Consider the following 27,789-nt stretch of genomic DNA (forward strand, 5'->3'; position numbering starts at 1 on the left):
TGCACGTAAAAATATAAGGGCTTTATTTAAAATTATACCATCATCCATGCAATTAAAATACCTCCTGTCTGTTTAACAGAGATTAATCCGATACCAGAAGCTGCTGAATTACAAACAGTAAAAAACATTTATTCCACATAAAACCAACTAGTTTTCTGAATTAAGCATTACTGTGACAGTTTAATGTTCGTGAACCCAAGGACTTGCAACTCTCCCTTGAGGCCTATGTTAAAATCAGCAAGTGTTTTCCTCCATAGATAATGATGCTTTTTTACACTGCTCTACACTTCTCTTATAGTGTAAGACTTACACAAAGGATATGGGAAGTTTATACAACAGCCTTTGTTGTTCAAGATGAAATCAAGCCAATTCACTGTTACTTGTACTAGGATCAACACAATTGTTGGAAGGAAAGAAATGCCTTCCAAACATGGCGTGCTAAAATTCCAAAATCCACCACTTACTGAGAACTTAAAATTAAGCAACTCTGCACAGCGCAATCACAAAACATTGTCATTTTACCGCGCATGGTAAGAGACAAGGGGGAGAGCTTTTTGCAGAGTGGTCTTTCATTTCTCAACAGTAGGATTGGCTTTCCCTTGATCTTCCACTTTCTTGATGGCAGCTTGGATTGCTTCTTGGTCACCAAGAAACTGGTGCTGGCCAAGCGGATGTAGATTTTCATCAAGCTCAAGGAGAACTGGGATGCCAGTAGGGAGTGTCACGTTGACTATGGCTTCATCAGAGATGCCTGCAAAGGAGGAAACAGAACATTTATGTGTCCTTTATGCTCGGTTCATGGTATGCTCTTGGGCCAAAGTTGCTGCGAAGTGTATCCCTAAAAGAATATTTCCCAAAATCTGGAAAACCCTCTTTTCCAGACCAAACCTGGAGAAAAACTTCCATTTTCTACTCAAAAAGATACAAAATAGATTTTCCTCAGTCATTCCCCAGAACAATGGGCTGCTATCATGGATGTCCACTGGGGGGGGCAGTCCCTCCTTATCAGATGAACCATAATTCCCAGATTCTCAGTCTTCATTTTAAACAAAGAGTAAATTTCTAGCATTTGTAGAACCCGAGGTGTGATGTAAAATTTACAGGCACAATTCCCATCCATATAATATCAGTAACTGGTATTAGGAACACAGGAAGCCGCCTTATACTGAGTCAGACCACCGGTCCATCTAGTTCAGTATTGTCTAGACTGACTGGCAGCAGCTTTCCAAGGTTTCAGGTAGGATTCCCTCCCAGCCCTGCCCTACCTGGAGATGTCAGAGACTGAACTTGGCTCCTTCTGCATGCAAGGCAGATGTTCTACCACTGAGTTGCAGCCCTTCCCCTAACATGTGCTGGTATACAGAAGCATGTAGCTTTTGAACCTGCCAGTTCCATGCAGCCCTCACAGCTAATACTCATATCCTCCATAAGTTTGTCAAATCCTTTTGTTTAAAGGCACTTAAGCCAGTGGTCCATCACATCTTACGGGAGTGAACTGTGCAAGTCCATGATGCATTGTGCCTTCTGCAGCCCTTTTCCAAACCAGACCGGAGGCGCCACCTGTAATGTCAGTACAATCTCTTCATTCACAGTGGCCTCACCCTTTTCCTCAATGAGCCAGTTCTCTTTGCTCAAGCATCTGAGGGTAGCATCAATGAGTCAGTATGAACAATGGAGCTACTGTATTATTAGTCAAATTTCAGCAAAAGGCATAACTAACTACAGCTGAAAAGTGATGGGGTTTGCCCCAGTTGCTATTCTCAGTTGCTTGTGACTCATATGGGAACAGGGAAGACACAGAACAGCTTCAGGAACATCCATCCTCCCCTTTGGCAGAAGAAGTGGAACAAGAGAACAAATAGCGGGGAACTTGCTGACAGCTGAGCAAATAGGGAGTCTTCTCAGATTTGTCAATGGAGGCAGGAGGATATGCTGGGAAATTCACAGTTCCATTAAGGCTGCAATCCAACACAGCATGTCTTACTCTTAAATGTAATTAAGCATGCACCTAATTATCTTGTTAAAGCAAAAAACAATGACCTCAATTCACCCCAACAGATGTTATAGTACACACGTTGTAAAAAAGCACAAAAAGGAAGTTGTGTTGGTCCATAAGACAATAAACTGCCCAAAGTCCACAGTTGGGCAATATCTTTATTTGGGACCAATAAGATGTCACAAAAATGTTGCTTTCAAATTCTCCAGGACTCTTTATTGGGCAAAATGTTACCCAAGGGAGGAGGTGAGGGGGACAAAGAAAAACACAAAATACAGTGCCTTGCAAAAGTATTCAGACTCCTGTCCAATGCTCTCATATTACTGAATTACAACAAATGATACAGTTTTTTATGTTTCTTACAAACATTTCCCAACATAAAACCAATGTCACCTTACAATAATTGATTTTGAGTTTGTGCTTCAAAATAAAATATCATACAAAAAGTAATTACAATGTACCATTTGTAATTCAGTAATATGAGAGCATTGGTCAGGTGTCTGATTACTTTTGCAAGGCACTGCAAGTACAAATTTTCAGCTGATCAGCTGGTCAGTTTGAAGACAGTTCCAGGATGGAGGCTGCAGGCTGAATAACTCTTATTTAAGGCTGTATTGATTGCATGACCTTAACTCACACTAACAGATGCTTTAGCATACACCCTTATTCAAACTCTTATCAATTATAAGCCCTTCAGATAAGCTTCTGTTAAAAAGCTTTGCAAACATGTCCATAAACATCACTAGATAGCCTGTCCACCAGCATCTGTCAAATTTGTGGTACGTTCACAGCTTTCCTAAGATCAAGCCTTTCTCCTTTTGTTGATGGAAGGCAAAATGTGTTACTCATTACAGGCAACCAGGCAGAAGCAACAGCCTAGAGGTGGGGAAACCTTGGGGCCTCCAGATGTTATTGGACTACAACTTTCATTAGCCTTGACCATTGGCTATGTTAGCTGGGCCTGAAGGGAAAAGGCAGTTCAGCAACATCAGGAGGGCCAAAGATTCCTCACTCCTGGGGTCTACGAGAGTATTTTTAAAATATAGGAGTGGGATGTTTCCATGTCTGTGTTTTTAAATCCATTTTGTCAAGCTGAAAGGACAGCACAAAATCATAAAGACTGTGCAGCAGGAATCCAAATGGCACTACTATAAGGGTTGCCTGTTGCAATAAGGAATGTGATGGTTTTTGCCAAGTCCAGTTAGATAAGGGGTTCCCAATCTTTTTGGGAAGGTGGGCTCAGGGGCACATCTGGAAATCTAAAGCTGTTGTGGGTACCACAAGATACCCATTTCACAGCACAAAAGCTGGCAATTCCCCCCCTCAAAAAACAGGCAGAACACCTAAAACACACAGGCCAGAAGCAGGAACCCCCCCCCAAACAACCAACCCCTTCTCAATCAATCAACCAACCAAAAACGCAAAACCCCACATCCTTTTTTATGAATAAATAAAAGTTGAGAGGGGCAGGGGGACTTGACGGGCCAAGGGAAATGTGCAAGCGTGCTGTTATGTCCACAGGCATCACACTGTACAACCCAGGATTAGACCATGCCTTTAGAATAGGGAATAGTCATCAAGTCCTTTTAAATACACATCCTTACCTTTCTAAAACAAAGCCAAGAAGTGGCACCTCCTAAGCTTTTTCTTGTAGGGTATCAAGATAACAGGTCCAGATTTGTTTAAAGAAACAGAGGGAGGATGGGGCACTTTTGGTGGTTCCCCATACCTGAGGTTCAGCCAGCCTTTACTCAAGGGCCATACCTTCAGCATGGCGGGCCCCGAGGAACTCCTTGCCAACAGATGTTTGGAACGCCTCTCCTGACATGAACCCACCTGTACACTACGCTAAACATCAAAGGTCTTCCTCCGGGTGCCTACTCTGAGGGAAGCTGGGAGGCTGGCAACAAGGGAGAGGGCCTTCTCAGTGGTGGCCCCCAAATTATGGAATGATGTTTATATATATCTTTAATTTGCGGTCAAAGACCCATATCGGCTATACAATACAAACAGTATAAAGGAAATAAAAAGAGATATACAGTACATTTGCAAGTATCATACAATCTCATTTAAATGTTAGCACGAATTGGGCGGCGTAAAGGAATTTAGCAACTTGAATAGTAATTCCTTTGTCTAAACCAGAGAGAGCAAAAGCAATCATATCATCAGGAGATTGGTGATAGGGAATTGAGAATATAGGGTTGAGAAATTTATATCTGATCTGAGTATAAAAAGCACATTCAAATAAACAGTGATAGGGAGTTTCGATATTATCAGTTCCGCAAGGGCAAATGCGGAGATCATATGGAACTCCATTAAATCTTCCCTCAAGGATTGCAGAATTTAAACAGTTAAATCTTGTTTTAGAGAAGGCTAAGCGAAGTTTGGGAATAGTAAGGAAATGCAGGTATGGAGCAATCTTACCATACTGTAACGGTAATTTTAAATGTAAGGGGGACCATATTTTCGTAGCCCTAGTGGTTGAGTTCTGGTAATCCATGTCTTTAAAGCGAGAGCGAATTGAGACTAAAGCATCACTTGGCAAATATTGAATTAGATGTTCTTTAGCTAGGCCCATTTTCAGTATTTTTAGTTCAATTTTGGTATTCCAGAGGGAAGGACTAGAGTCTTTCCAGTATGCAGAGAGAAGGCCCAGCGAGTTATTAGAAGAGATTTTTACCCAATAATTGGCCGTCATTAGCCAGGCTTGGCATTCCAATGAGGAGAGACCACATTCAACCCTAAGTGCCGCTGATGGAACACATCTCGGAACGCCTAGCAACTGGCGTAATAGGCTAGAGAGAACTGCTTCAACTGTATGATCCATAGAGTGGATCCAGAGTGGAACTCCATACAGAAGTTGGGGTATGATCTTATAGTTGAATAATTTAAGAATTGCTGGAACAAAACAACCTCCTTTATAATAGAAAAACCGAAGTAAGTTCTTAACAGAGTATCTTGCTTTCGATATTGTGTCTTTTATGTGCGTAGTCCAGCCCATAGAAGAATGAAAGATTATCCCTAGATATTTATAATGGGCAACTTGGGCAATTTGGCAGCCGTTAATTTTCCAAACAGGAAGATTTCTTTGTTTGGAGAAGACAAGAATTTTAGTTTTGTCCAAATTTATAGAAAGTTGGTTCTCGGCACAGTAGGACATAAAAGCTCTTATCATGCGTTTGAGGCCAATCTTTGAAAAAGATAAGAGTACAGCGTCATCGGCATATAGGAGCAGAGGGCAGCGCACATCAGCAATTTTAGGGATATGAAACTCCTGAGAGAGACAGTGGTCTTTCAGATAATTTATGAAGAGGTTAAAAAGAAGAGGGGCTAAAATGCAGCCTTGCCTCACCCCTGTAAACGTTGGGATACGGTTTGTTAGGCCCCCGTCCTTAGCACAAGAGACTTGTATAGAAGTGTGTTGGTGCAGGTTATAAATAAGGAAAAGTAATCTTTTATCAATAGATGTACACGACAATTTATGCCATAGTTTGTCACGGGGTATAGAATCAAAAGCAGCCCTTAAATCAATAAAGGCTGCGTATAGGCCGGTACCCTGGTATTTCCTATATTTCATTGCCAAATGATGTAAAATGAGGCAGTGATCTATGGTCGAAGATCCTTTTCTAAAACCTGCTTGTTCCATACCGAGGATATTATAGGCGTCTATCCAGGACTGCAGTTTTATTCTCAAGAAGGAAGCATAAAGTTTTCCTGTTATTGATAATAAACTGATGGGGCGGTAGTTAGAAGGATCTTGTCTATTCCCTTCTTTAAAAATGGGAATCACTATTGCTTCCGTCCAAGATTTTGGAAAACGGCCGGAGTCATTTAGACTAGTAAACAGCTTGACTAATAAGGGGGCCCACCAGTCTTGGAAATTGAATGATGTTTGTGATGAGGTGCGCCTGGCGCCAACACTGTTATCTTTTTGGTGCCAGGTCAAGACTTTCCTCTTCTCCCAGGCAGTTTAGCATGTGTTTTTAAATTGCTTTTTAAAAATGTGTTTTTAAATTTGTATATTTGTTTTTAACTGTTGTAAACCACCTACAGAGCTTTAGCTATGGGGCAGTATAAAAGTGCAATAAATAAATAAATAAGAGTCATCCTTATCTTCATTTAAGACATTTTTTAAAACTGTACAGTATTTTAGGCCTTTCAAATGAGGTGGTTTAAAAAAAACCCAACCAGCCTTCTTTAATATTTTTATTGAAGTTATTGCTGTATTATATTTTTAGGCTGTACGCTGCCTTGTTATTTTTTTATGAAAGACTTACACATATTTTAAAAAATAAAATAAGAGGCCTTGGATAACCTAGGGCTCTTTCCTCTCTTGCCTTGTCTCCTCAATCATTAGCAAATGCTGAAAGCCAGTGCTGGGAGATTTCCACAACATGCTGATGGCACAACATGAATGTCAACTAAGGCTAGGTTCCAGTTACTTCACACACGTGTAACATGAGCCAGTTGACCTTTCATAGGATTTCTGCATCCATCTCTCCTTGTGTTGCAATCCCAGCAGTTTTCAGCCAGCCAAGCTGAGCAAAAGCAATGAAGTCTACATTGAGACTAACAGGAAATCATCCATGATTATCTTCTACCACTCCTACATTTCACGCTGTTCATTGGCTGTATTTTGGTTCTTCTTGTCAAGGATCACTATTTTTTCCCCAAGAGATGATCTGTACCAGAATGTTCTGCCCTCCCCACCCTCAAAATGAAAAAGGGTTTTGGAGGGAAATCATAAGAAAAAGATCCATTTAAAACCAGAATGTATCAGCTTTGCAAAAACAGAACCACAGAAATTACTAGCTAAAAATTAAGCCTGTTCCGAAGCAGGCTTACTCACAAGCAAGCTCCATCTAGTTTATTCATAATCGTATAGCAATAATGGGTCTTGTTTCTCCAAGTATCAGTCCTCATATAGCCAAACCATCACCCCAAGTACAAAAAGTCTCAACAAGTTCAGGGGAACCCTAAGGTTTGTAGAAGTATAAAAAACTTTTTAGGGAAAAAACCTTAAGATGGGAATTCCAAAAACCATATGAGTGAGCTCAATAGGTAACTTGTATAATTTAAACTGGGATATACATTTGTAGAGCAAAGAACCTGCAAATCCAGCGCAAAGTTCCTTAAGGACTACTCACAGGTCTCATATAGTTTAAAGTAGCCCCTACACCAACATGGCCATAATTCACTAAGAGGCTGTCATAGCTCTGGCATGACCTATTTGCTTGGAACTGCTCTTGCAGACCCTCCATCACTTCTGTGTCTTGAACCCAGCACAAGGAAGAACCTACCTCTCCATCAATAAAGTGAATCTGGGACTGACTTTAGTGGCTCAGTACAGAATGCCGTAATGATTAAAATGATAAACACCTCAAAAGGTTACTACAACAAATACCTGCTGCAAAGCATAATCGTGCATTGCTCAGTCTGTGGGAGACCCATATCAGTAGTTCTCAGTTGAATCGTGGGGAACTTGGGGATTCAACTTGGGGAACCACTCAAAAAGCTCACCACAGTCAGCGCACCATTAACCTACAGAGTCTAATGATCCTCAGACTTCCTCCCAAACTCGGAGCTCCGTGTGTCTCAGAAGCACAGCGCCATTAACAAATCCCAGGCCACATCTCCAGCGTGTAAAGTGCACCTTGAAAGCTACCAATTAAGAAACCATCTCCTGATGGTTGTCCATGACCAGATTCTAACTTTCAGAGGGGGTGACACAAGGTCAGGAATAAAACCCCATCCCTTGGGAAGGGTTCTGGGGACCTCAAATTTGGGACTGAGTAAAGATGCCAACCCTTACAAGGTATCTTGGTGCTCTTCAGAAGCTCATCAAAAGTTCCTTGATAAAAAAAAAGATCAAGAGTAGTTGGCAAATTTCCTCAGAAAGCTGTTTTGCATACCACTAGCAAACTTCCCCTGGACTGTGCAGCCACAGAGAAGCAGTAGCTGTGTTCTAGGGGATGCACCCAGGAATATACACCAGAACCATCCTCTGCAAGTGGATAAATCCTCAACCAGGAAGGTGGCCTTGGGCCATTCACTCTCAGCCTAGCCTACCTTGCAGGGTTGTTGTAAAGGTAAAACGGGAGCAGGGAGATCTACATATGCCACCCTGAGCTTCTTGCAGCAAGGATGGAATGAAAGAAAATCAGTAAAGTAATAGTCCAGGCTCAGTCACCAAATGGCTTGTTTCTAGCCGAGATGTTTTCATCAACCATCCAGATATGACATGATCAGTACATTATTTAGCCAAGTTCCCTTGCCAACCTTCGGAAGCCACACATCACTCAAGAGATAGGTGGCTCTTGTCTTAAAATCCACTGTGCTGATCCAGCGTCTTAAAGCAGAAGTGGGTCTGAGTAATTTGCTGTAAATATACAACTGGGAGTCAGAAACCCTTGCCTAACAATAGCAACTAAGAAGCTTCCACTCCCCACCTGCCTGGTTGCTGAAGAAAAACCTTGCAGGAAAATACATGTGGGTGTGAAAGGGTTTGCAAGTTTGGTTTTGGTACTAACTGCAAATTCCTGAGCTTACCATGTGCTCAGAAAGACCCTGTTCTTTAATTCTTTGTGTATGTATGTCTACAGGAACCGCTATTTGGCACCTGCCTCTGCCTGGTGGACCTCAGGGTTCTAGCAATAAACAAGCAAATAATCCCACAATCCTGAATCTGCCCACCTCTACCTTCTAGGATAAACTAAGGATCCTAGCACCCATTAATCCAAAAATGGGAAAACCTCTGGCTTTCCATATGCTGTTGGGCTACAACTCCCATCAGCCCCAGACAGCACAGCCAATGGTCAGGGATGATGGGAGCTCCTGGTTCCCTAATCTTGCAATAGCCCAAGCGTCCGCTGCAATGCTGAGAGTTACTGCTTGCACTCATGCTTCTTAAGCCAATTCCATAGGATTGCCAACCATACCATGCTACCATGTTTCAGAAGCTAAGATACCCCCAACAATAAGAGACAAAGACGGTGAGGGAATGTAGGAAGCCACCTTATACCAAGTCCTACCATTGATCCATCTTGGTTGATATCATCTACGCTGACTGGCAGAAGCTCTCCATGGTTTCAGACAGGACTCTCTCCCAGTTCTACCTGGAGATGCCAGCGATTGAATCTAGGACTTTCTGCATGTAAAGCAGATGCTCTAGCACTGAACTACTGCCTTTCATTATATCGGACCCATATCTGCACAGACACAAAAACAGTTGTTTAACATTGAGCACTTTCTCAAAGAATAATGATATGGGTAGAGGTTAAAAAGGACGGGAAGATCTACAGCTCCGTGGCCAAGCACATATGCTCAACGGCTGAGCATGCAAACCACTCCAAGTTTAGTACCTGGCAACTGTAGGTAAGGTATTTGCCCAGTACCTTAGAGAACCACTGCCAGTCAGTGAAGGCAATACTGAGCAAGATGGCCCAGAGATCTGAATTATTTTAAGGTAGCATCATGTGTTCAAAGACATTTGAGCTGTCTGGAACAGAGACAGACTCAGAGGCCCAACGCCGCAGATGCTGCCTGCAAGGCTACCAGTTGCTAATATACATTTTAGTGCATGGTGTCCTTCCCACCAAATCTGATACTACACAATTTTGGCATTAATGGGTTCATTTGATGCTGTTCATATGCAAAATTGCGTATATCAGCAATTAATTATGAGCTGCAAACTCTCTTCTGTGTTACCCCTGAGTTTTAGGAAGCCGTTCCATAACCTCTTAGAGAACATTTTCTTGCCAAGGAAAGAGAACAGACTGGTCCAGGCTGCAGAATTATTTGAATAGGCTTTCAAGATCAGTAGCGCTCCAGCAGGTGCCAACTATTACTAAATCTTCCAGATTCAATTTACCACGCTTAGAACAGGACATGCATCCATTCTCCAAGATGAGAATGGCTTCCTATTCCAACCATAAAAAGTAGCACAGTGAAAACACAACCTTACTAGGAGGGGAAAATGCACAATTTCATTAACAATGGAGACCTTGGCCATAAAACAGCTTGTCGTGGCTATGAATAAAGCCTCCATGTTCAGAGGAAGTACATCTCACTGAAAACAGACAAACCAGGGAATAGTTACCTCCATGATGTATTGCTTGAATTCAGAGCTGTTCGCTCCAGTTGATCACTACTGAATGCAGCTACTGCATAAGGTGGACTTTGATCTGATCCAGCAAAACAAAGACAATTCTCTTCCTACTTTCTCTCACATTGTTTCCCCCACCACTACCCAAAAAGAGAATTGCCATCACCAAACTTTCTTCAGGCTTATTATTTGGCAGCAACCAAATCACACATAGAACACTTCACTTATTCAGCTGGCAGTCTAGACTGCAGGGACATACTACAGTAGGAGGATCCAATACCTCCCTTCCTTATCCAGTTTCAGACAAATTCATTCACACGTAGAATGGAGACCCTCCATTTTGTCACTATTCAGGAGATGAAGCCAACTGCAGCCACTTAGCATCACATGGAAATGAGACTACATCTCTAGCTCAGAAGTTTTGTTGTTGTTTTTTAAGGCCAGGGATGGGAAATATGTGGCCCTCCAGATGTTGCTGGACTATCATCAGCACCAGCCACCGTGGCCGATAGTAAGGGATGATGGGAGTGGTAGTCAACATCATCTGGGGGGGGGGGAGAGGCACAGGTTCGCCATTGCTGCCTTAGACAAACTCACAGAGAAGGATATGTGATTGTATATCTCTGAATACCAAACGCCAAGGACAAAAAACAGGGAAACAGCACCCTCTTCACGCCCTGTACATGTGCATCCCATAGACATCTGGCTGGCTGCTGTACCAGAATGCTGGAGCAGATAGATATTCTGTTCTGGCAAGGCAATTGTTTTGTTCTCAGGGCATAACTAGAACAGAACAGCATCCAGATTCATAGCATCTCAACAAGTCAAAATTCCAAGAATGGATACATGTCACTTTCCCTAGTTCCTATACACATAAGCCCATAGAACAAACTCCACCTTGAATTATAAGAGTTGTAAGTCAGAGATGCTATCAGGGAAGAATGCCAAGAGACAATACCTCTATTTAAGAAGAGAGAAAGACGTGAATGGATGACTGATGAAACTCTTAAAATGGTTAAAGAAGGAAAGCAAAAGCAAAAGGAGATAGAAACACGGTCAGAACCCTAAATGCAACAATACAGTGACTAGTACGTAGGGACAAATAGAACTATTACAATAGTCATTGTATAGAAATAAAAGAGGACAACAAAAATGGTAGAACAAGAGCCCTATTCCAAGTTTAGAGAAATTAAAGGGAAATTTAAACCCAGAGTAGGGATGTTGAATAATCAATAGGGGAACACACTGACTGAGATAAAATTTTATTTATTTATTTATTTATTTGTTAAATTTTTATACCGCCCCAGTAGCATAGCTCTCTGGGTGGTGTACAACAAGAATACAAATATATAACAATAAAATTCCATAATATAATACAACAAAAACATAAATAAAAATAATAAATCAGAATCAATTACAGCAAACTTAAGAACTAAATTAAAATTAGATTAAAATGCATTGGAAAAGAGGAAGGTTTTAACTTGGCGCCAAAAAGATAGCAATGTCGGCGCCAAGCGCACCTCATCGGGGAGACTATTCCACAGTTCGGGGGCCACCACCGAGAAGGCCCTAGTTCTTGTTGACACCCTCCGAGCTTCGCTATGAGTCGGAACTCGGAGGAGGACCTTCGATGTAGAATGCAGTGTACGGGCAGGTTCATATTGGGAGAGGCGTTCCAACAGATATTATGGTCCCGCGCCATATAAGGCTTTATAGGTTAAGACCAACACTTTGAATCTGGCCCGGAAGCGTATTGGTAGCCAGTGCAAGCGAGCCAGGACAGGTGTTATGTGTTCAGACCGCTTGGTCCTCGTTATTAATCTGGCCGCCGCGTTTTGCACGAGCTGTAGCTTCCGAACTGTCTTCAAAGGCAGCCCTACGTAGAGCGCATTGCAGTAATACAATCGCGAGGTTACCAGTGCATGTACAACTGATGTAAGGTCCTCCCTGCTCAGTAAGGGACGTAGCTGGGCCACCAACCGAAGTTGGTAGAATGCATTCTGTGCTGCCGAGGCTACTTGAGCCTCAAGTGACAGGGAAGGATCTAAAAAGACCCCCAGACTACGAACCCGCTCCTTTAGGGGGAGTGTAACCCCATCCAGGACAGGGTGTATATCCACCATCTGATCAGAGAAACCACCCACCAACAGCATCTCAGTCTTGTCTGGATTGAGCCTCAGTTTGTTAGCTCTCATCCAGTCCATTATCGCGGCCAGGCAATAAAAGGAAGATGGAAGCATACACTGAAAAACTATATAAAAGAGATGCAAGGATGACAGATTCATTCACGGAGGAACCGTATGATGAAGAATCAGAAATTTTAGAATGCGAGGTGAAAGCTGCTCTTTAAATACTTGGAAGAAACAAATCACCAAGAATAGATGGCATACCAATAGAGTTGCTACAAGCTACTGAGACTGAATCTGTCCACATTTTGACAAAAATTTGTCAACAAATATGGAAAACTAAACAATGGCCCACAGACTGGAAGTGTTCGGTATATTTCCCCAATTCCAAAGAAAGGCGATCCCAGGGAATGCAGTAATTATCAAACAATTGCCTTAATATCCCATGCAAGTAAAGTAATGCTCAAAATTCTACAACAAAGGCTCTTACCATATATGGAGCGAGAAATGCCAGATGTCCAAGCTGGATTTAGAAAGGGAAGAGGTACAAGAGATTATATGGCAAACATATGTTGGATAATGAACGGACCAAGGCATTTCAGAAGAAAATCACCCTGTGCCTTATAGATTACAGCAAAATCTTTGATTTTGTAGATCATGAAAAGCTATGGAATGCCTTAAAAGAAATGGAGGTGCCACAGCATCTGATTGTCCTGATGCGCAACTTATACTCTGGAAAAGAGGCTAATATAAGGACAGAATATGGAGAAACTGATTGGTTCCCCATCGGAAAGGGTGTGAGACAGGGGTCTATTTTATCACCCTATTTGTTTATATGCAGAACATATCATATGGAAAGCAGGATTGGACCAAGATGAAGGAGGTGTGAAAACTGGAGGGAGAAATATCAATAATTTAAGATATGCTGATGATACCATACTAGTAGCAGAAACCAGTAATGATTTGAAACGAATGCTGATGAAAGTTAAACAGGAAAGCACAAAAGCAGGACTACCGCTGAACGTCAAGAAGACTAAAGTAACAACAACAGAAGATTTATGTAACTTTAAAGTTGACAATGAGGACATTGAACTTCAAGGATTATCAATAGCTTGGCACAATCATTAACCAAAATGGAGACAATAGTCAAGAAATCAGAAGAAGGCTAGGACCCGGGAGGACAGCTATGACAGAACTAGAAAAGGTCCTCCAATGCAAACATGTATCACTGAACACTAAAGTCAGAATCATTCAGACCATGGTATTCCCGATCTTATGTATGGATGTGAATGTTGGACAGTGAAAACAGTGGATAAGAGAAAAATCAACTCATTTGAAATGTGGTGTTGGAGGAGAGCTTTGCTAATACCATGGACTGCAGAAAAGACAAATAATTGGGTGTTAGAACAAATTAAACCAGAACTATCACTAGAAGCTAAAATGATGGAACTGAGGTTATCATACCTTGGACACATAGTAAGACATGATTCACTAGAAAAGACAATAATGCTGGGGAAAACAGAAGGGAATAGAAAAAGAGGAAGACCAAACAAGAGATGGATTGATTCCATAAAGGAAGCCAGAGATCTGAACTTACAGGATCTGAACAGGGTGGTTTATAACAGATACTACTGGAGGTTGCTGATTCATAGGGTCGCCATAAGTCATAATCGACTTGAAAGTACATGACAAAAGGTACCTCAAAGATCATCTAATCCAACCTCTGCCCATACAGGACATTGACTGCTAAAGCATCCCTGATAAGTTGCCATCCAGCCTCTGCTTGAAAACCTCTAGTTAACGAAGAGTCCATCACATTCCAAGGTAGACTGTCCACTGTTGAATAGATCACAGCATCATGGAATTCTTCCTAATGTTTAGTCTAAATCTCCATTCTCCTAATTTGAACTTGTTGGTTTGAATCCAAACCTTGGGGTGCAACATCTATATGACAGCTCTTGCAGTAATTGAAGATGGGTAGCAGAACAAAAAAATGGCATGCAGTCCCGTTTCTACGCTTTACGTAATGTAACCTATAGCTTGGGCAGTAGACATGCCATTTGATTTATGGAGACTTTTAGACTTGGAGTCACCTCTATTTAAAAAAGTCCTGCTATAAGTTTAGCAATAGCCTAGACATATTATGAACTAAACACCGCCCTTTCCACCTTGAGGAACCAGCTGACATCTGCACAATTGAGACCTGCTCGTTTCATTGGCAATCAGTAGGTAAGCTTGATATTGGGAAAGGTTTGATATTTGGAAATATTGTGCCTATGGAGGTCTGAACCATTAAACCTGATAGTTTAATTTTGATCAATTACTCATGGAAAAATGCCACACTCAAAAACAAAAGATAACATCAGCTCTCTGTACCAGTGATGAGCAACCTGGTTTGCAAGAGTGCCACAAGTCACACAATACATATTCAGCCTCCCATGCCTTTGGTGGTTTTGCCTCTCATCTATTGAAGAGCAAGCAACAGCACAGTGCTGGTGAGGCAGGCATGAGTGGGCATATGAATTTATGCCATAGCCAGGCCTGTGGGCTCATCTGCTTACGTTTCCACTGCCTGCACCATTCATGGTGTCCATGCTCTACCGCACCAAATGTAACACAGGACAATTGCACTGTATATTATGCTGGGGTCAGAGAGGTGTAGTGGAAAAAAGCTAAGATTTGGCTGCAGGATCGTCATGGAAAGCCAGGCGCAACACACACTTCCGCAGCCTCAAAGATGGGAATGACGAAGGCAAGAATTGCATAAGGCATTCTGTGAGCTGAAAAGTGCTCCAGAAATTGTAAGCAATGATAATCAGGCTACCTAGTTGCAAAGCTGAAGAAGCGCATACCTTATACTCTAAAGCAGGGATGAGGAGCCCATAGTACACCAGATGTTGTTGGACCTTTGACCATGCAGACCAGAGCTGATGGAACATCTGGAGAGGCACAAATTTCCCGATCCCTGCCCTGAGGGCATATCCACACAACACAAAATTAAGCTCAGTATTTGCTCCCTCCCTCTAGTGAACCAGGGAACTGTAATCCTCCAAGGACAAGAGATCTCCAAAACAGAATTCTCAGGATGCTTGATACACTATGATTCTCAAGAGTCTTTGAGAGAAGTCATGATAGCTAAAACTGGTATAAAAACTAGTAGTATGTTAAATATGGCCTTTTTTAATTAAAGAAAGGAAAGAATTTCTTTCTGAATTAGGATCCGAAGAAAATAGGATGATCAATAACAAATATACTGTACTTACCAAGTTCAGAACAGATTAATAGTGAAAGATTACCTTCCAAATGTTTCAGCAGAGCCCTCGTGCTATTCCCATGAGCAGAAATTAGAACCGTCTTGCCCCTCTTCACCTCTGGAGCTATCCTCTCATTCCAATAGGGAAGGAGTCTATCAAGCACTTCTTTTAAGCTCTCAGCCTTCGGAAGTTTTTCCAGTGGTACATCGCAGTGCTTATACCTGCAATCACTATAGATTTCATGATAGTAAGGATGGGACTCGGTGATGGGAGGTGGAGTGACGTCGTAGCTCCTTCGCCACCTTTTCACCTGCTCTTCACCATGGTTCAGAGCCATTTCTGCCCTGTTGAGACCTATCAGGGCACCATAGTGCCGTTCGTTCAGCCTCCAGGAGGATTCAGTGGGAACCCACTCCTGCCCCATCTCTTCCAGCACAAGCCAGGCAGTCTGAATAGAACGGCTGAGGATGGATGTAAACACAAGGTCAAACTCAATACCGAGAGACTTGAGGTGCTTGCCACAGTTCTGTGCCTCCTTTATCCCATCGCTGCTCAGCTTCTGGTCTACCCAGCTGCAGAAGCGATTCTCTTTGTTCCAGGCCCCTTCACCATGCCTCAGTAAAATGAGTCTGTACTTCGCCATTTTGTCTGGAATTTCCTTGGGTTTGTGACGGGGGTAGCGTCTAATGGGAAACCATCTATATAAAAATGAAACAAATAGGTCAAATGCCTTGGGCAGCTGTGTTGCAGGAGACCCTCAGGTTTCTCAGAAACTTGTCAGGAATTCCTGGATGAAGTGATCTGTAGTGACAGATGAGCTGCCCTTGAAGGCCTCTTATCTACCATTCTGCAACATGCAGCAGCATCATTACACCCAAGTGCCTCAGGCTCACATGCCCACCCTCTCCTCCTCCAGTGTCGTTGTGAGGAGCTACGTTTTTGCTTCTGAATTTCAATTAACCACAGTTTAGTGTTATAAAATGTAAATGTACTGCCTTCAAGTCGATCCTGACTTATGGCGACCCTATGAATAGGGTTTTCATGAGGCTAAGGGGCAGTGACTGGCCCAAGGTCACCCAGTGAGCTTCATAATACATGGTTTGAAGTTGGCTTGTTTCAGTAAACTGTAATCAAGTCTAAGCACAATTTCTCAGGTTTGGACATAATGCTTAGCTGTGGCTATTTATTTTAATTTATTTATTAAATTTATATCCCACCCTTCCTCCCAGTAGGAGCCCAGGGTGGCAAACAAAAACACTATAAAACACCTTAAAAACAGACTTTAAAATATATTAAAACAAAAGATCTTTAAAAACATATTTTTTAAAAAAGCAATTCCAACACAGACGCAGACTGGGATAAAGTCTCTACTTAGAAGGCTCGTTGAAAGTGGAAAGTCTTCAGTAGGCGCCAAAAAGATAACAGAGATGGCACCTGACTAAAATTTAAGATGATGGAATTCCAAAGGGTTGGTTCCACTACAGTAAAGGTCCATTTCCTATGTTATGCGGAACAGACCTCCTGATAAGATGATATGTACAAGAGGCCCTCACCTGCAGAGCATAGTGATTGAATGGGTATATAAGGGGTAAGACGATCTTTCAGGTACCATGGTCCCAAGCTGTATAGGGCTTTGTACACCAAAACTAGAACCTTGAACTTAGCCCAGTAGCTAATGGGCAGCTAGTGCAATTCTTTCAGCAGCGGGGTGACATGTTGGTGATACCCTGTCTCAGTGATCAGTTGCGCAGCCGCATTTTGCACCAGCTGTAGCTTCTGGACCATCCTCAAGGGCAGCCCCACATAGAGCGCATTACGGTAACACAGCCTGGAGGTTACCAGTGCATGGACAACAGTGGTCAAGCTATCCTGGTCCAGAAACGGCTGCAGCTATCTTACCAGCCAAAGCTGGTAAAAGGCACTCCTAGCCACTGAGGTCACCTGGGCCTCTAGCGACAAACACGGATCCAGGAGTACCCCCAGACTACAGACCTGCTCTTTCAGAGGGAGTTCAACCCCATTCAAAGCAGGCAACTGACCAATTATCTGAACTTGGGAACCACCAACCCACAGTGCCTCCGTTTTGCTAGGCTGGCTAAAAACAGAAGTGAGTTTCCAAACTTCTGCTTGCAGATGCAATCGAGGACAGCACACACACCCACAGCTCACCTAGGCATGATGAACCTTTATTGATCACTATCTCCAAACAAGGCCACTGTGTGAGAGCAAGGGGGTTACCTAGGACAGGACCTTCTCAACAGCGGAGTCAAGACTCTGGAATTCATACCCTAGGGAAGTACAGCCTGCTTCAGTCTTTCCCAACCTAGATACTACAATTCCCATCAGCTCATCTCAGCACAGTTCAATACAGCTAGAGGGTGCCAGGTGGTTTGCCTTCACATTGTGTTGAAAATCAGTTTTTCCAGAGGGCATTTGAGGACCTTCTTGAGTTTGAAGTGATTTCCTTTCCTGGCTGCTTTAACTGAAAGCCCCCACACACACACTTCTGCTGGTTTTAAGGTTTTTTCTCTCTCAAAAATAAGCCGATAAATTAAATGGGACTTGCTCCCATGTAAGCAGGTAAAGGACTGCGGCACTAATTAGGTAATTTGTTCTTGAGATTTTGTTCTGGTATTATGTGTTAGCAACACACAGATAGGATACAAAAGTTTCCCTCCCAAGTTTGAGACCTCATATGTTCTTTTGGAATACCTGAACAAGGTTTATGTTTCAATATATTCACTAGAACCTACCTAATTAGAAAACAGATTATGAAACCTCTTTCTTCCAATACAGCTGGTTAATTGCTGTCACTGGGGGAAGGCCCAGGCTATGGTGACCCTTTTTCTCCCTATCTCATTAATACAGGTTAAGCTATTAAAATGCTGTATTTGTGCTTGCTCTTCTGATGCTTTGGGAGTCGCTGGCACCTTTGCTGGTTCAATAGAAGACCTCTGGAAGATTCCACTAGTCCTACTGATGCTTACGTCTTTGTTAGTTTCATTTGTCTAGCAGTAGGCCATTATGTAGGGGTAGATTGTTAATAAATCACTCTTCTGTGGCCCTCTCATTGATAAAAGTTCCTTGATAATAGACCCTCTGCCAGGATCACTGGAATGTTAACATTCAGGAAGCGCTGACTAGCAGGACTGGTCAAACCTTGTGGAAGTTCAAACCCAAAAGAACCAAGATCCACTCGTATTGGTAGACAAAATGGGACTAATGCACACTCTACACACTGGCTTAGTTTGCACATTATGCTAAACCACAGTTTGTTCAGGTTTCCTTGAAACCACAGGTTTCTTTGAACATGCAAACCCAGCCCAGCAGGGTAACTATGGTTTGTTTTCTGCCAACAAACAATGATGTGAAGCTATGTCTGTCATTGGCTTACAACCATAGCTTGTTTTAACTATGGTTGACATTATGGCGAAACCCAACAGCTTTGTTACACCATGGTTTATTTGGCCACCCCATCTGAAGCTCAGATGCTACAAAGGGATGAGCAGCTGGAAAACAAATCTAGCTTCGATGGCTGTGCTCTGCCACCCTAGTCAGAGGCAGCATGCTTCTGAAAACCAGTTGCCGGAAGCCTCAGGAGGGGAGAGTGTTCTTGCACTCGGGTCCTGCTTGCGGGCTTCCTCCAGGCACCTGGTTGGCCACTGTGAGAACAGGATGCTGGACTAGATGGGCCACTGGCCTGATCCAGCAGGCTCTTCTTATGTTCTTATGTTCGAAGAACAAATCAGTTTGTCTGTGAAACAATTCATGGTTTCTTGAACAAACTATGGCTAAGAGTTATGTGTGAATGCAGCCTTCATGGAATGATTGCTGTTCCTGCATGATTGGTTCCCATGTTTCATCTATCAGGTGGGTCTTCCAGATCATACTGGTATTTTCCACTCCATTGCTACATTTAAATTGGGCCTAACATTATCAAAGCTATTTCAGACTATGAAACTGATCCCCTTTTAATCTAAACCACACACATGCAACTTTAAAAAAGACACCACACCACACAAAAACAACTTACACTCACCTTATCTGTTGAAAACCCTTTCACAAATCTCAGGCAGAAGACTGTACAGGTAGACTGCAGTATTAGAAGAGAAAAAGAAGAAATTAAAGAGTGCTATTGGTACTTCTAAAGCAGCCTTGTACATAAGCACACAAAAGTTACTAGCATGCAAAACATGATACTAGCCTTCCAGGGGCTGGACGAGAAGGAACAGAGAGCCGCATTTCTACACTGATGTTGAGGAGGAGACATGGTGCTAGCTCTATATTTCTATGTAAAGGGTGGGGAACCTCCAGCCTGCAGGCCAATCATGACACCCCAAGGGGTCCAATTTGGCCCTGAGCCCATTTCCCCCAAACCTGCTGACATCACACACACACCTGCTGACATCGCTAGTGAAGCATGTCACAGACTTTATTTTCTTACTCCTCCAACCTGATGCCCTCCAGATACCGCATAATTCCTGTCCATTGGCCATGCTGGCCCAGGCTGATGGGAGTTGGAATCCAACAACTTCTGGAGGAGAAGTCTGATTATACTGCCTTTATGTCAGGGCATTCAAAGCAGCTTACAATCTAAAATACTAAAAGCAAAGTTACAAGAGAGAAAACAATAAAGTTTCCTCAGGCCATTGGTAGTCACTTCAGGAATGGATGACCTGAGCCCCCTGGCCTATATTTGCCCCCTTCTGCCTTCCCCTCAAGGACCACAAATCTTAGGAAGTCCCAGGAAAAGGGGTGGGGGCTATCCCAGGTGGATTCTCAGGCCCCCTGGTTAGGAGCCAATGGCATCAGACTTTGTGACAAAGCCACTTTGTTCCAAGCATCACAGGAAGCACAGGGAACACTAGCCAGAGCTAAATTTATGGTTGCCCCTGGCAACTGTATCTGTCTGGCCAAGGGGGGTTAAGTAATGCTGCTGGAAGGTAATGGGATGCGAGGGGCCCAGAACATGAGGGGGAGGTCAAGGACAAATGGGACCCTTGTGGAGAAAAAAGCTGAGGAGATAGGGAAAGGAAAGAAAGGGGAGAGGATGGAGGAAAGCAGATAGTGATGAGCAGAAATGGAGAAGCAGGAACTAGTGTCATTTAAAAAACTCTTTTATGGTGTCTGATTGCTAACATCAAGCTTCTGATGAACATTTGACACCATTTTTGATGAACTCTAAAAACATTGGTTTGGAGTTCTTTTGTATAATTATGTCCATGTTGTTCTAATTCAGCTGTGAACTGTGTACATTTATATTACAGAGACCAGAGTTTAAATGGCCATCAGTCCAGAGACTGATTACCAGCCTGCCTCCATTTGTGCCTATAATTGAGAGAGCAGCTTGCAGGCAACCATCTGTATTCAATGCTCAATTGGTGTGAAATATCCCAATTTGTGTATAGCCACTGAAAAATAAGGAAATGCTTAACAGTGTGATGTAGCATCCTACTTGGTCATATATTTGTACAGAGAAGCACCATCTGACATTCCCAATCCCCAGCTCCAGAAATTATTCCCTATCCCTAAGAGTAGAAATGTAATCTAGCCAATGTACACATGCAGGTTAAAATAAGTAGCTTTCAGCATTAACTGAGAAGGTTTACATTCACTGAGATTTACTAAAGGGCCGTATTTTCCCATATGAGCCTGTCCAAGCCCCGAGATCATTGGAGGAGACCCTTCTCTCGGTCCCGCCACCCTCATAGGCACGTCTGGTGGGAACATGGGAAAGAGCCTTCTCAGTGGTTGCCCCCAGGCTTTGGAACTCCCTTCCTAGGGAGGTTAGGCTGGCTCCCTCCCTGTTGTCCTTCCGTTGGCAGGTGAAGACTTTCCTGTTCCAACAGTCTTTTCGGAGCTGTTTCCAAAGGCTACTAAATAGGGTGCTGTTTGTACCAATTGGTATTTCGTAGTTTTTTAACCACTATATTTTAATTGGTTTTATTTATTTATTTATTTATATCCCACCCTTCCTCCCAGCAGGAGCTTTTAATTTTATGGTTAGTTTAATTACATTTTAATTAACTTCTGTGTGTTTTGTTTATATGTTTTTAATTGTATTCATTTTAATTTTTGTAAGCCGTCTTGAGCCCAGTTCTGGGGAAAAGGCAGGATATAAATGAATAAAATAATAATTACATGCTAGTGTATAAAAATAAGGAAAATGTATAACTTGTTTGTCTGTTAAACTGCAGGTCATTGAACTCAGCACCAAGCAAACCAAGTCTGTCGACAGTCAAAGAGAGATCTCATGATGAGATAACATTTGAGCTGCATTAAAAGAAGATTGCATATGTATTGTAATTAGATTAAAAGATTCATGCCACTCTTTCCCAATTTATGCAGCACCATATTCTGGACTCTGAAGACTATTGGTTAATTTTAAGAGAACTGGTCAATGTACAGTCTTAACGTTTTTCTATAACTCAGGAGGAGATGATTTCATTGAGGTTTTGAGCTCCACCACCACCATCTGCAGCACAGGGAGCTACTAGAATAGCTTACTGATTATGCAGCACACTACATAGTCAGACATCTCCTTTATTTATTTTTTAAAAAGGACACAACAGAACAGAATGTGGGAGATCTGAGTCTTTTTTTCTGAGTAGGCATGTATAGGAATGAACTCTTAACAAAAAAATGAAGCAAGGAAAAGTTGACAAACACACACACGGCTATACAGCAATCTGGATCCCACACTGATTCATCCAGCAATGCTAACCATCCCAATTATATTCATCCTGCTATTAATTTCTACTTCTGCTCCAGCCTTTGAGCCAACCTACCACACATCCACCGCTTGGTTACCACAGAGGTAGGTCAGTCAGACAAATGGATTCACTACACATCAGGGGCAGATGTATGGTAAAAATGTGATACAACAAGCAACAAAATGGTCATCTGTACCCAGCCTCTCTCTTGTCTCCTGTAACCTCTACATAGATCAGAGAAGGGGACACTGACCCTCTAGGTGCTGCTGGAATCCCAGCTCACATCACCCTCAGCCATCATGGCCAACACTCAAGGATGGTAGAAGTTGTGGCCTACATAGGAATGGAGGGCCACAGGTTCCCCATTCTTGCCATAGACTGTTTTTCATGAATATTGCAGATAATGGTAAAACAGAAATAGTGAGGATTCTCACCTAAGATGCACAAATGCTATTTGCTAATGAAAATAATGCAATCTACCCTTCTGTGTGTGTGCCAAATTCAGAACTCCTCAAGGCCATCATAATTCTTTAACAGTGATGCTAAGAACTGGCTTAGAGCTGAAATTGTGATAAGTTCTGAAGATCACAAATCCTTGACACTTACTCCAAGGAGAGGAGGATCCAAATTTCCTCAGCTAACCAAATAGCACCGTGCCTCATAGATATTAATAGAAGCCATATATGCCAAGTTCCTCTACAAGGTTAACCTTTAACATGAGAGGTCTTCTATAGCTTCCGCTTTCATTTACTCTCCCAAGTTTAAATAAAGGCAGATTTCTTCAGAGGAACTCTCAAACGGTTAGCTTTCAGTGCTCTATTAAGGCTACTAATGCTGCTAGTCCCCTTGGAGATTCCAGATTACAGTTAACCCTTTAAAATATTTGTCCTGCTTCTGTGCCTTTATGCAGAAATTAAGCAGATAAAAAGTTTTCCCCATCAATTTTATCTCTATAAAGCTTTACATGCTTATACCTCTGGATAATGAGACACTGGATTAGGGCTACAGAGAGATAACTCTATTTCTCACATACCCAATCTCAGAAAGAGGTTTGTCACCATATTTCTGGCAGAGATCTTGTGCCTTTAACACCTCCACAACAGACAGGAAGACCAGCAACTGAAGTTTCAAGTTATCACTGCATCTCCACACCGGAGAAACAAAAATCTTATGTTCAATTTCTGCTTTCTCTGCAGCTGTTCAAGGGAAAAAAGGTGGCAACCCTAGACAAACACTTTCAAAGTACAGCTGAATCACCCAGTACTTAACCATCCAGAGTACTTTGAGAATTACAAAGCCATCAAGGACACAAAACAAGGACCAATTCAGCGCACACACTGTGATGGCTAGAGCATTCCTTTTGTCCCTGCTGTTCCTTATTTGCCTAGGAGAATAAAGGAAAGCTTTCCCATGAGGCTGCTGGAGAACAAAAAGGCAGGGGCAATCCAGGATAAACCACTTCTGCAAAGAACATCAGTGTACAAACAAGACAGGTGGTGTGTTGTTTTTTTACTAACAAGAATACCTGGGCGGCTTGGAATGGGGTTGGGGATATATATACATCAGTGTGTGCACATGCAGTCATTACCACGTATTAGCACTTTTAGCCAAATGGTGCTTTACTGAAACAGAAGAGAACCTCTGGTGGGTGAGCCTAATTAGGCCTGGGAAAGTCAAATTTGGCCCAAGGGGCTGTTCCTCATAAATCACACCCACCTGCCCCACAACTGAAGTCCTATGTTACATAAGCATGGGGCAAGTACAGACATGGCCATAAAGGAAAAGTGAGCTTCTGACTGTTCTTTGCAAGCAGGGCTTGCTGTCAGCGCTGATCAACTGAAGTTCCATTGGGATTGGCTGTGTCCCCAGTGGCCAAGGGGGGCTTGTTTGCTCTGCTTTGAAGCAGGTTGGATTCAAACCACTTCCTAAATGTTGAGGAAGCGGCTTGAAATGGAGCAAGCTCCATTCAAGGTGTGCTCCCAGTGCCAATGAGCGGACTGGTGCAGGAAGCCTTCCTTCAAAGGGGCTTGCTCTGTTTCCATGAAGCAGTTTGCATTCAAATCATTTCAAGCAAACAGAGCACACCTTCAAAAGAGGTTACTGTAATCTCCAATCACCTGTTATAACAGTTTAGTTTAATTAATGTATTTATTGCATGTTAACTCGCTCTGCCTCCAAGGAGCTCAGGACAGCAGACATGGACATCCCCCCCCACTTTTATATCCTCACAACAACTCCATGAGGTAGGCCAGGGAGAAATGACTGGTCCAAAGTCACCCATAAGCTCCATGGGTGACCAATGATTTCATGGTCTCCCCAGTCTTTGTCACTCTTACCATTACATCAGGGGTAGGCAGCATGGCCAGAGACCATGGACAATTGCACTCCACCAGTACCTGGGTACCCCTGCACTTTTTGTTGTTGTTATGTGCCTTCAAGTCGATTACGACTTACGGCAACCCTATGAATCAGCGACCTCCAAGAGCATCTGTCATGAACAACCCTGCTCACATCTTGTACGTTCAGGTCTGTGGCTTCCTTTATGGAATCAATCCATCTCTTGTTTGGCCTTCTTTTTCTACTCCCTTCTGTTTTTCTCAGCATTATTGTCTTTTCTAGTGAATCATGTCTTCTCATGATGTGTCCAAAGTATGATAACCTCAGTTTCATCATTTTAGCTTCTAGTGACAGTTCTGGTTTAATTTGTTCTAACACCCAATTATTTGTCTTTTTCACAGTCCTCCAACACCACATTTCAAATGAGTGGGTTTTTTTCTCATCCGCTTTTACATCCATACATAGAGAGCAGGAATACCATGCTCCGAATGAGAGTTTGGTGTTCAGTGATACATCTTTGCATTTGAGGACCTTTTCTAGTTCTCTCATAGCTGCCCTCCCCAGTTCTAGCCTCACCCAAATCCATGGCATTCTGCCCATGCTGACCCCGTGGATGTTTTGACTGCTAACAGAGCAACTGCCAAGGCCAGCATAGACTTTGCAGAACATGGCCAGATCACAGTCCTCTCCAGAACCTTTGCACATTTGTTCGCCATGGTTTAACTTAATGTGAGAAGGAGGGCTTTGTATTAATGGGACACCAAAGCTCAATACCATCATTACAAAGCAATATTTCCTTTTGCTAAAAGTGTCAGAACAAAGGTAAGTTTTCCTTTCAAAATAACAGGTCCTAAAAATGTTATTTAGGGGCAGAATCTGATTTTTTAAACAAAAACAAAAGTTTGATTGACTAAGAAGGTGCTCCCAGTGACTGAACAGTGGATCTTGTTGTTTTTAAAGGCCTTACAAGAACTACAGATTGCAAGCACAACCTTTCAAAACAGGCCTTCTCTTAAACATTATCTGTTTTTAGGCACCAGACAAAAGCCTTCCTTTTCACCCAGGCTTTTGGCCCTCAATTTGAAGGGCTTCATAGATCAGCAGCCTCTTTCTATGTGGCAGGTTTTGCAAAACCTATCTTTATATGTCCTGATATGTTTTTAAGTTATGTTGTTTTTAACGGATTTGTTAGTTATAATTGGTGTTAACATTTATTGTTCTGTAAGCCATCTTGGGTTGTTTTGCAAAGAAAGCAACGAATAAATATAGACAATAATAATGGAAGAACACCTCTTCCACAATCATGCAGGCATGCATCATCTAAAAACAAAGGAAGTGTGTATCTTGCTTCGGAAATACTGTTTTCACCCATACTCAAATTTAATCTATCAACTCATTATCAATCCATATCTTCAGTCTATTCAGATGTGTTTAACTGGACTGCAGCCCACTATTAATATCTTATTATTTTTATAGGACACACGTTATTATATTATGAGAAGTAAGTTCCTAATATGGCCTTAGGCAAACTATCCTTTCAGCTACAGTGGCCTGATAGAACAGAAAACAGGCCTCCTGCACATGTAATAGAATAGAAAAAGGAATATCAGTAAGTGCTAGCAAATGACAGAAATATGTTGTCTATGCAGCTAGAAAAGCCTGGTCTCCTCTTCCATCTAGCAATCCCACTCTTGGTCTAGCCTCCCGCCCCCCATGAGAAAAATGGTATTGACCTGTGTAACAGGGGAGCCTGCCAGCCAATAGAAGTAAAATACTTGTCCTGCTCTTGAGTTTTTTAAACTGTAATCAGAGGAAATCAATTCAAAGAACCCAGAATTATCACCTCCTCATTGTCTGTAAATTTATCGGCATTCAGCAGAGACTGATAAAAGAAGGCGGCAATATAAGGCTGTTGTAAGTATTACTGAAATAATGAATATAAAGCACTTTGAAATACACACACATATAATAAAATATTTTGCATGATAAAATTCCCTCCTATATTCATGCTATTTTACATGGAATAAAAAGTTCAGGAGTACCATGTATGTTTATATTAGTTTTTATGACTAAACCAAAAATGGCATGGCATGTACACTTAATACATCTGCATACAGAGATCCAACCCTGACTCAGATCAAAAGGGAAAACAACCTATAAATTTCCCCAACACTAACACCCTTGTATGGTTGCAAATCAGCGCAATCCCACCCACATCTACTCAGAAGTGGGTTCAATGGGCCTTAATCCCATAGCCCAGTCACAGAGCATCTGCTCTGCATGCAGAAGACCTCCTGTTCAATCCCCAGCATCTCCAAGTAGGGTTGGCTAAAACTCCTGCCTGAAACCCTAGAGAGCTACTGCCAATCAGTGTATACAATACTGAGCTAGATGACCAAAAGACTCAGTATAAAGCACCTTCCTATGTTCCCGGTTAGTGGTCATTGGACTCCATCCTGCATCTCAGTAACCTAGCTCCCAACATCACTAGGCACCCTTTTAAAGTCACCTTTTTAGCTGAGCTTTAGAAAAAGAGTCAGATAAGATGAACAGGAGACCTGTATGCAAAATCAAGATAAAAAGATGCATTTCAAGCCAAACAAACTATCCTGATGAATCATCCTGTTAAATTAAATGGGAGAATCTATTCTTCATTAAATTACTTTGGCTTAATTTAAAGCTACATGAGAATTTTGAAAAAGAAAAGCCCTCTAGATTACCTTGAAACCCGAGCCAAAAGAACCGTGCAAATACCTCTGATGCAGTTGCAACAACCAACAGCTATTACCAGCTTCAGGTTATTCTGCTAATGGGAGTTAAATTGTGACCATACTCGGCCTCTCCCTTTGATTGGAGCTTTGGGTTGTCGCTCATTGATAGGCGGCCGCTCTGCTTCCTATCGGGAAGAATTCAGCGATGACAAGAGGATGGATTACGTGACCTCATATATTTAATTCCGCTTCGATACCATGTGACGCTACGGAAGACGGTGCTAGATTGGCTGAATGAAGATTGACGCAACCCAGAGCCAATGAACAGATTGTTTAAAGGCCGTCACAGTTTTTGGACCTTTGTGTGGGTAATCTAATAGCAGGGATGGTACTCTTTGTGGAGAACAACCGTGCGCGTGTTTGCTGAGCGCAACTGTGATTTTAGGGTTGGACATGTAAGCAGAGAAGGCATGGAGCATTTGGGCACGAATCACATTCACCCCTAAATTGAGCATTTTTAACAGCCCGATCCTGTCATTTACTTACGA

General features: G+C 42.3%; 1 protein-coding gene across 2 annotated transcripts; it reads right to left on the reverse strand.

Moving 5' to 3' along the window:
• On the reverse strand, window positions 1-27,460 carry BPGM (bisphosphoglycerate mutase). Of its 2 annotated transcripts, none has more exons than XM_061638537.1 (4): window positions 27,285-27,460; window positions 19,520-19,573; window positions 15,523-16,178; window positions 1-751 (listed from the first exon to the last, which is right to left on the reverse strand). In XM_061638537.1, the coding sequence occupies exons 3-4, from the start codon at window positions 16,121-16,123 to the stop codon at window positions 570-572; spliced, it is 783 nt and encodes a 260-aa protein (XP_061494521.1). In that variant the 5' UTR covers window positions 16,124-16,178; window positions 19,520-19,573; window positions 27,285-27,460; the 3' UTR covers window positions 1-569. The 2 variants fall into 2 exon arrangements, with proteins under 2 accessions (XP_061494521.1, XP_061494520.1); XM_061638536.1 differs by having other exon boundaries at window positions 27,251-27,460.
• Window positions 27,461-27,789: the final 329 nt, after the last annotated feature.

This window comes from Rhineura floridana, chromosome 8 (genome assembly GCF_030035675.1).
Source record: "Rhineura floridana isolate rRhiFlo1 chromosome 8, rRhiFlo1.hap2, whole genome shotgun sequence".
Classification (NCBI taxonomy): Eukaryota; Metazoa; Chordata; class Lepidosauria; order Squamata; family Rhineuridae; genus Rhineura; species Rhineura floridana.

Coding starts and splice junctions, on each gene's coding strand:
- BPGM (XM_061638537.1), bottom strand. CDS start 16,123: ATGGCGAAGTACAGACTCATTTTACTGAGGCATGGTGAAGGGGCCTGG. Junction 752..15,522: donor TCTGCTGAAACATTTGGAAG/GTAATCTTTCAC, acceptor CCTCCTTTGCAG/GCATCTCTGATGAAGCCATA.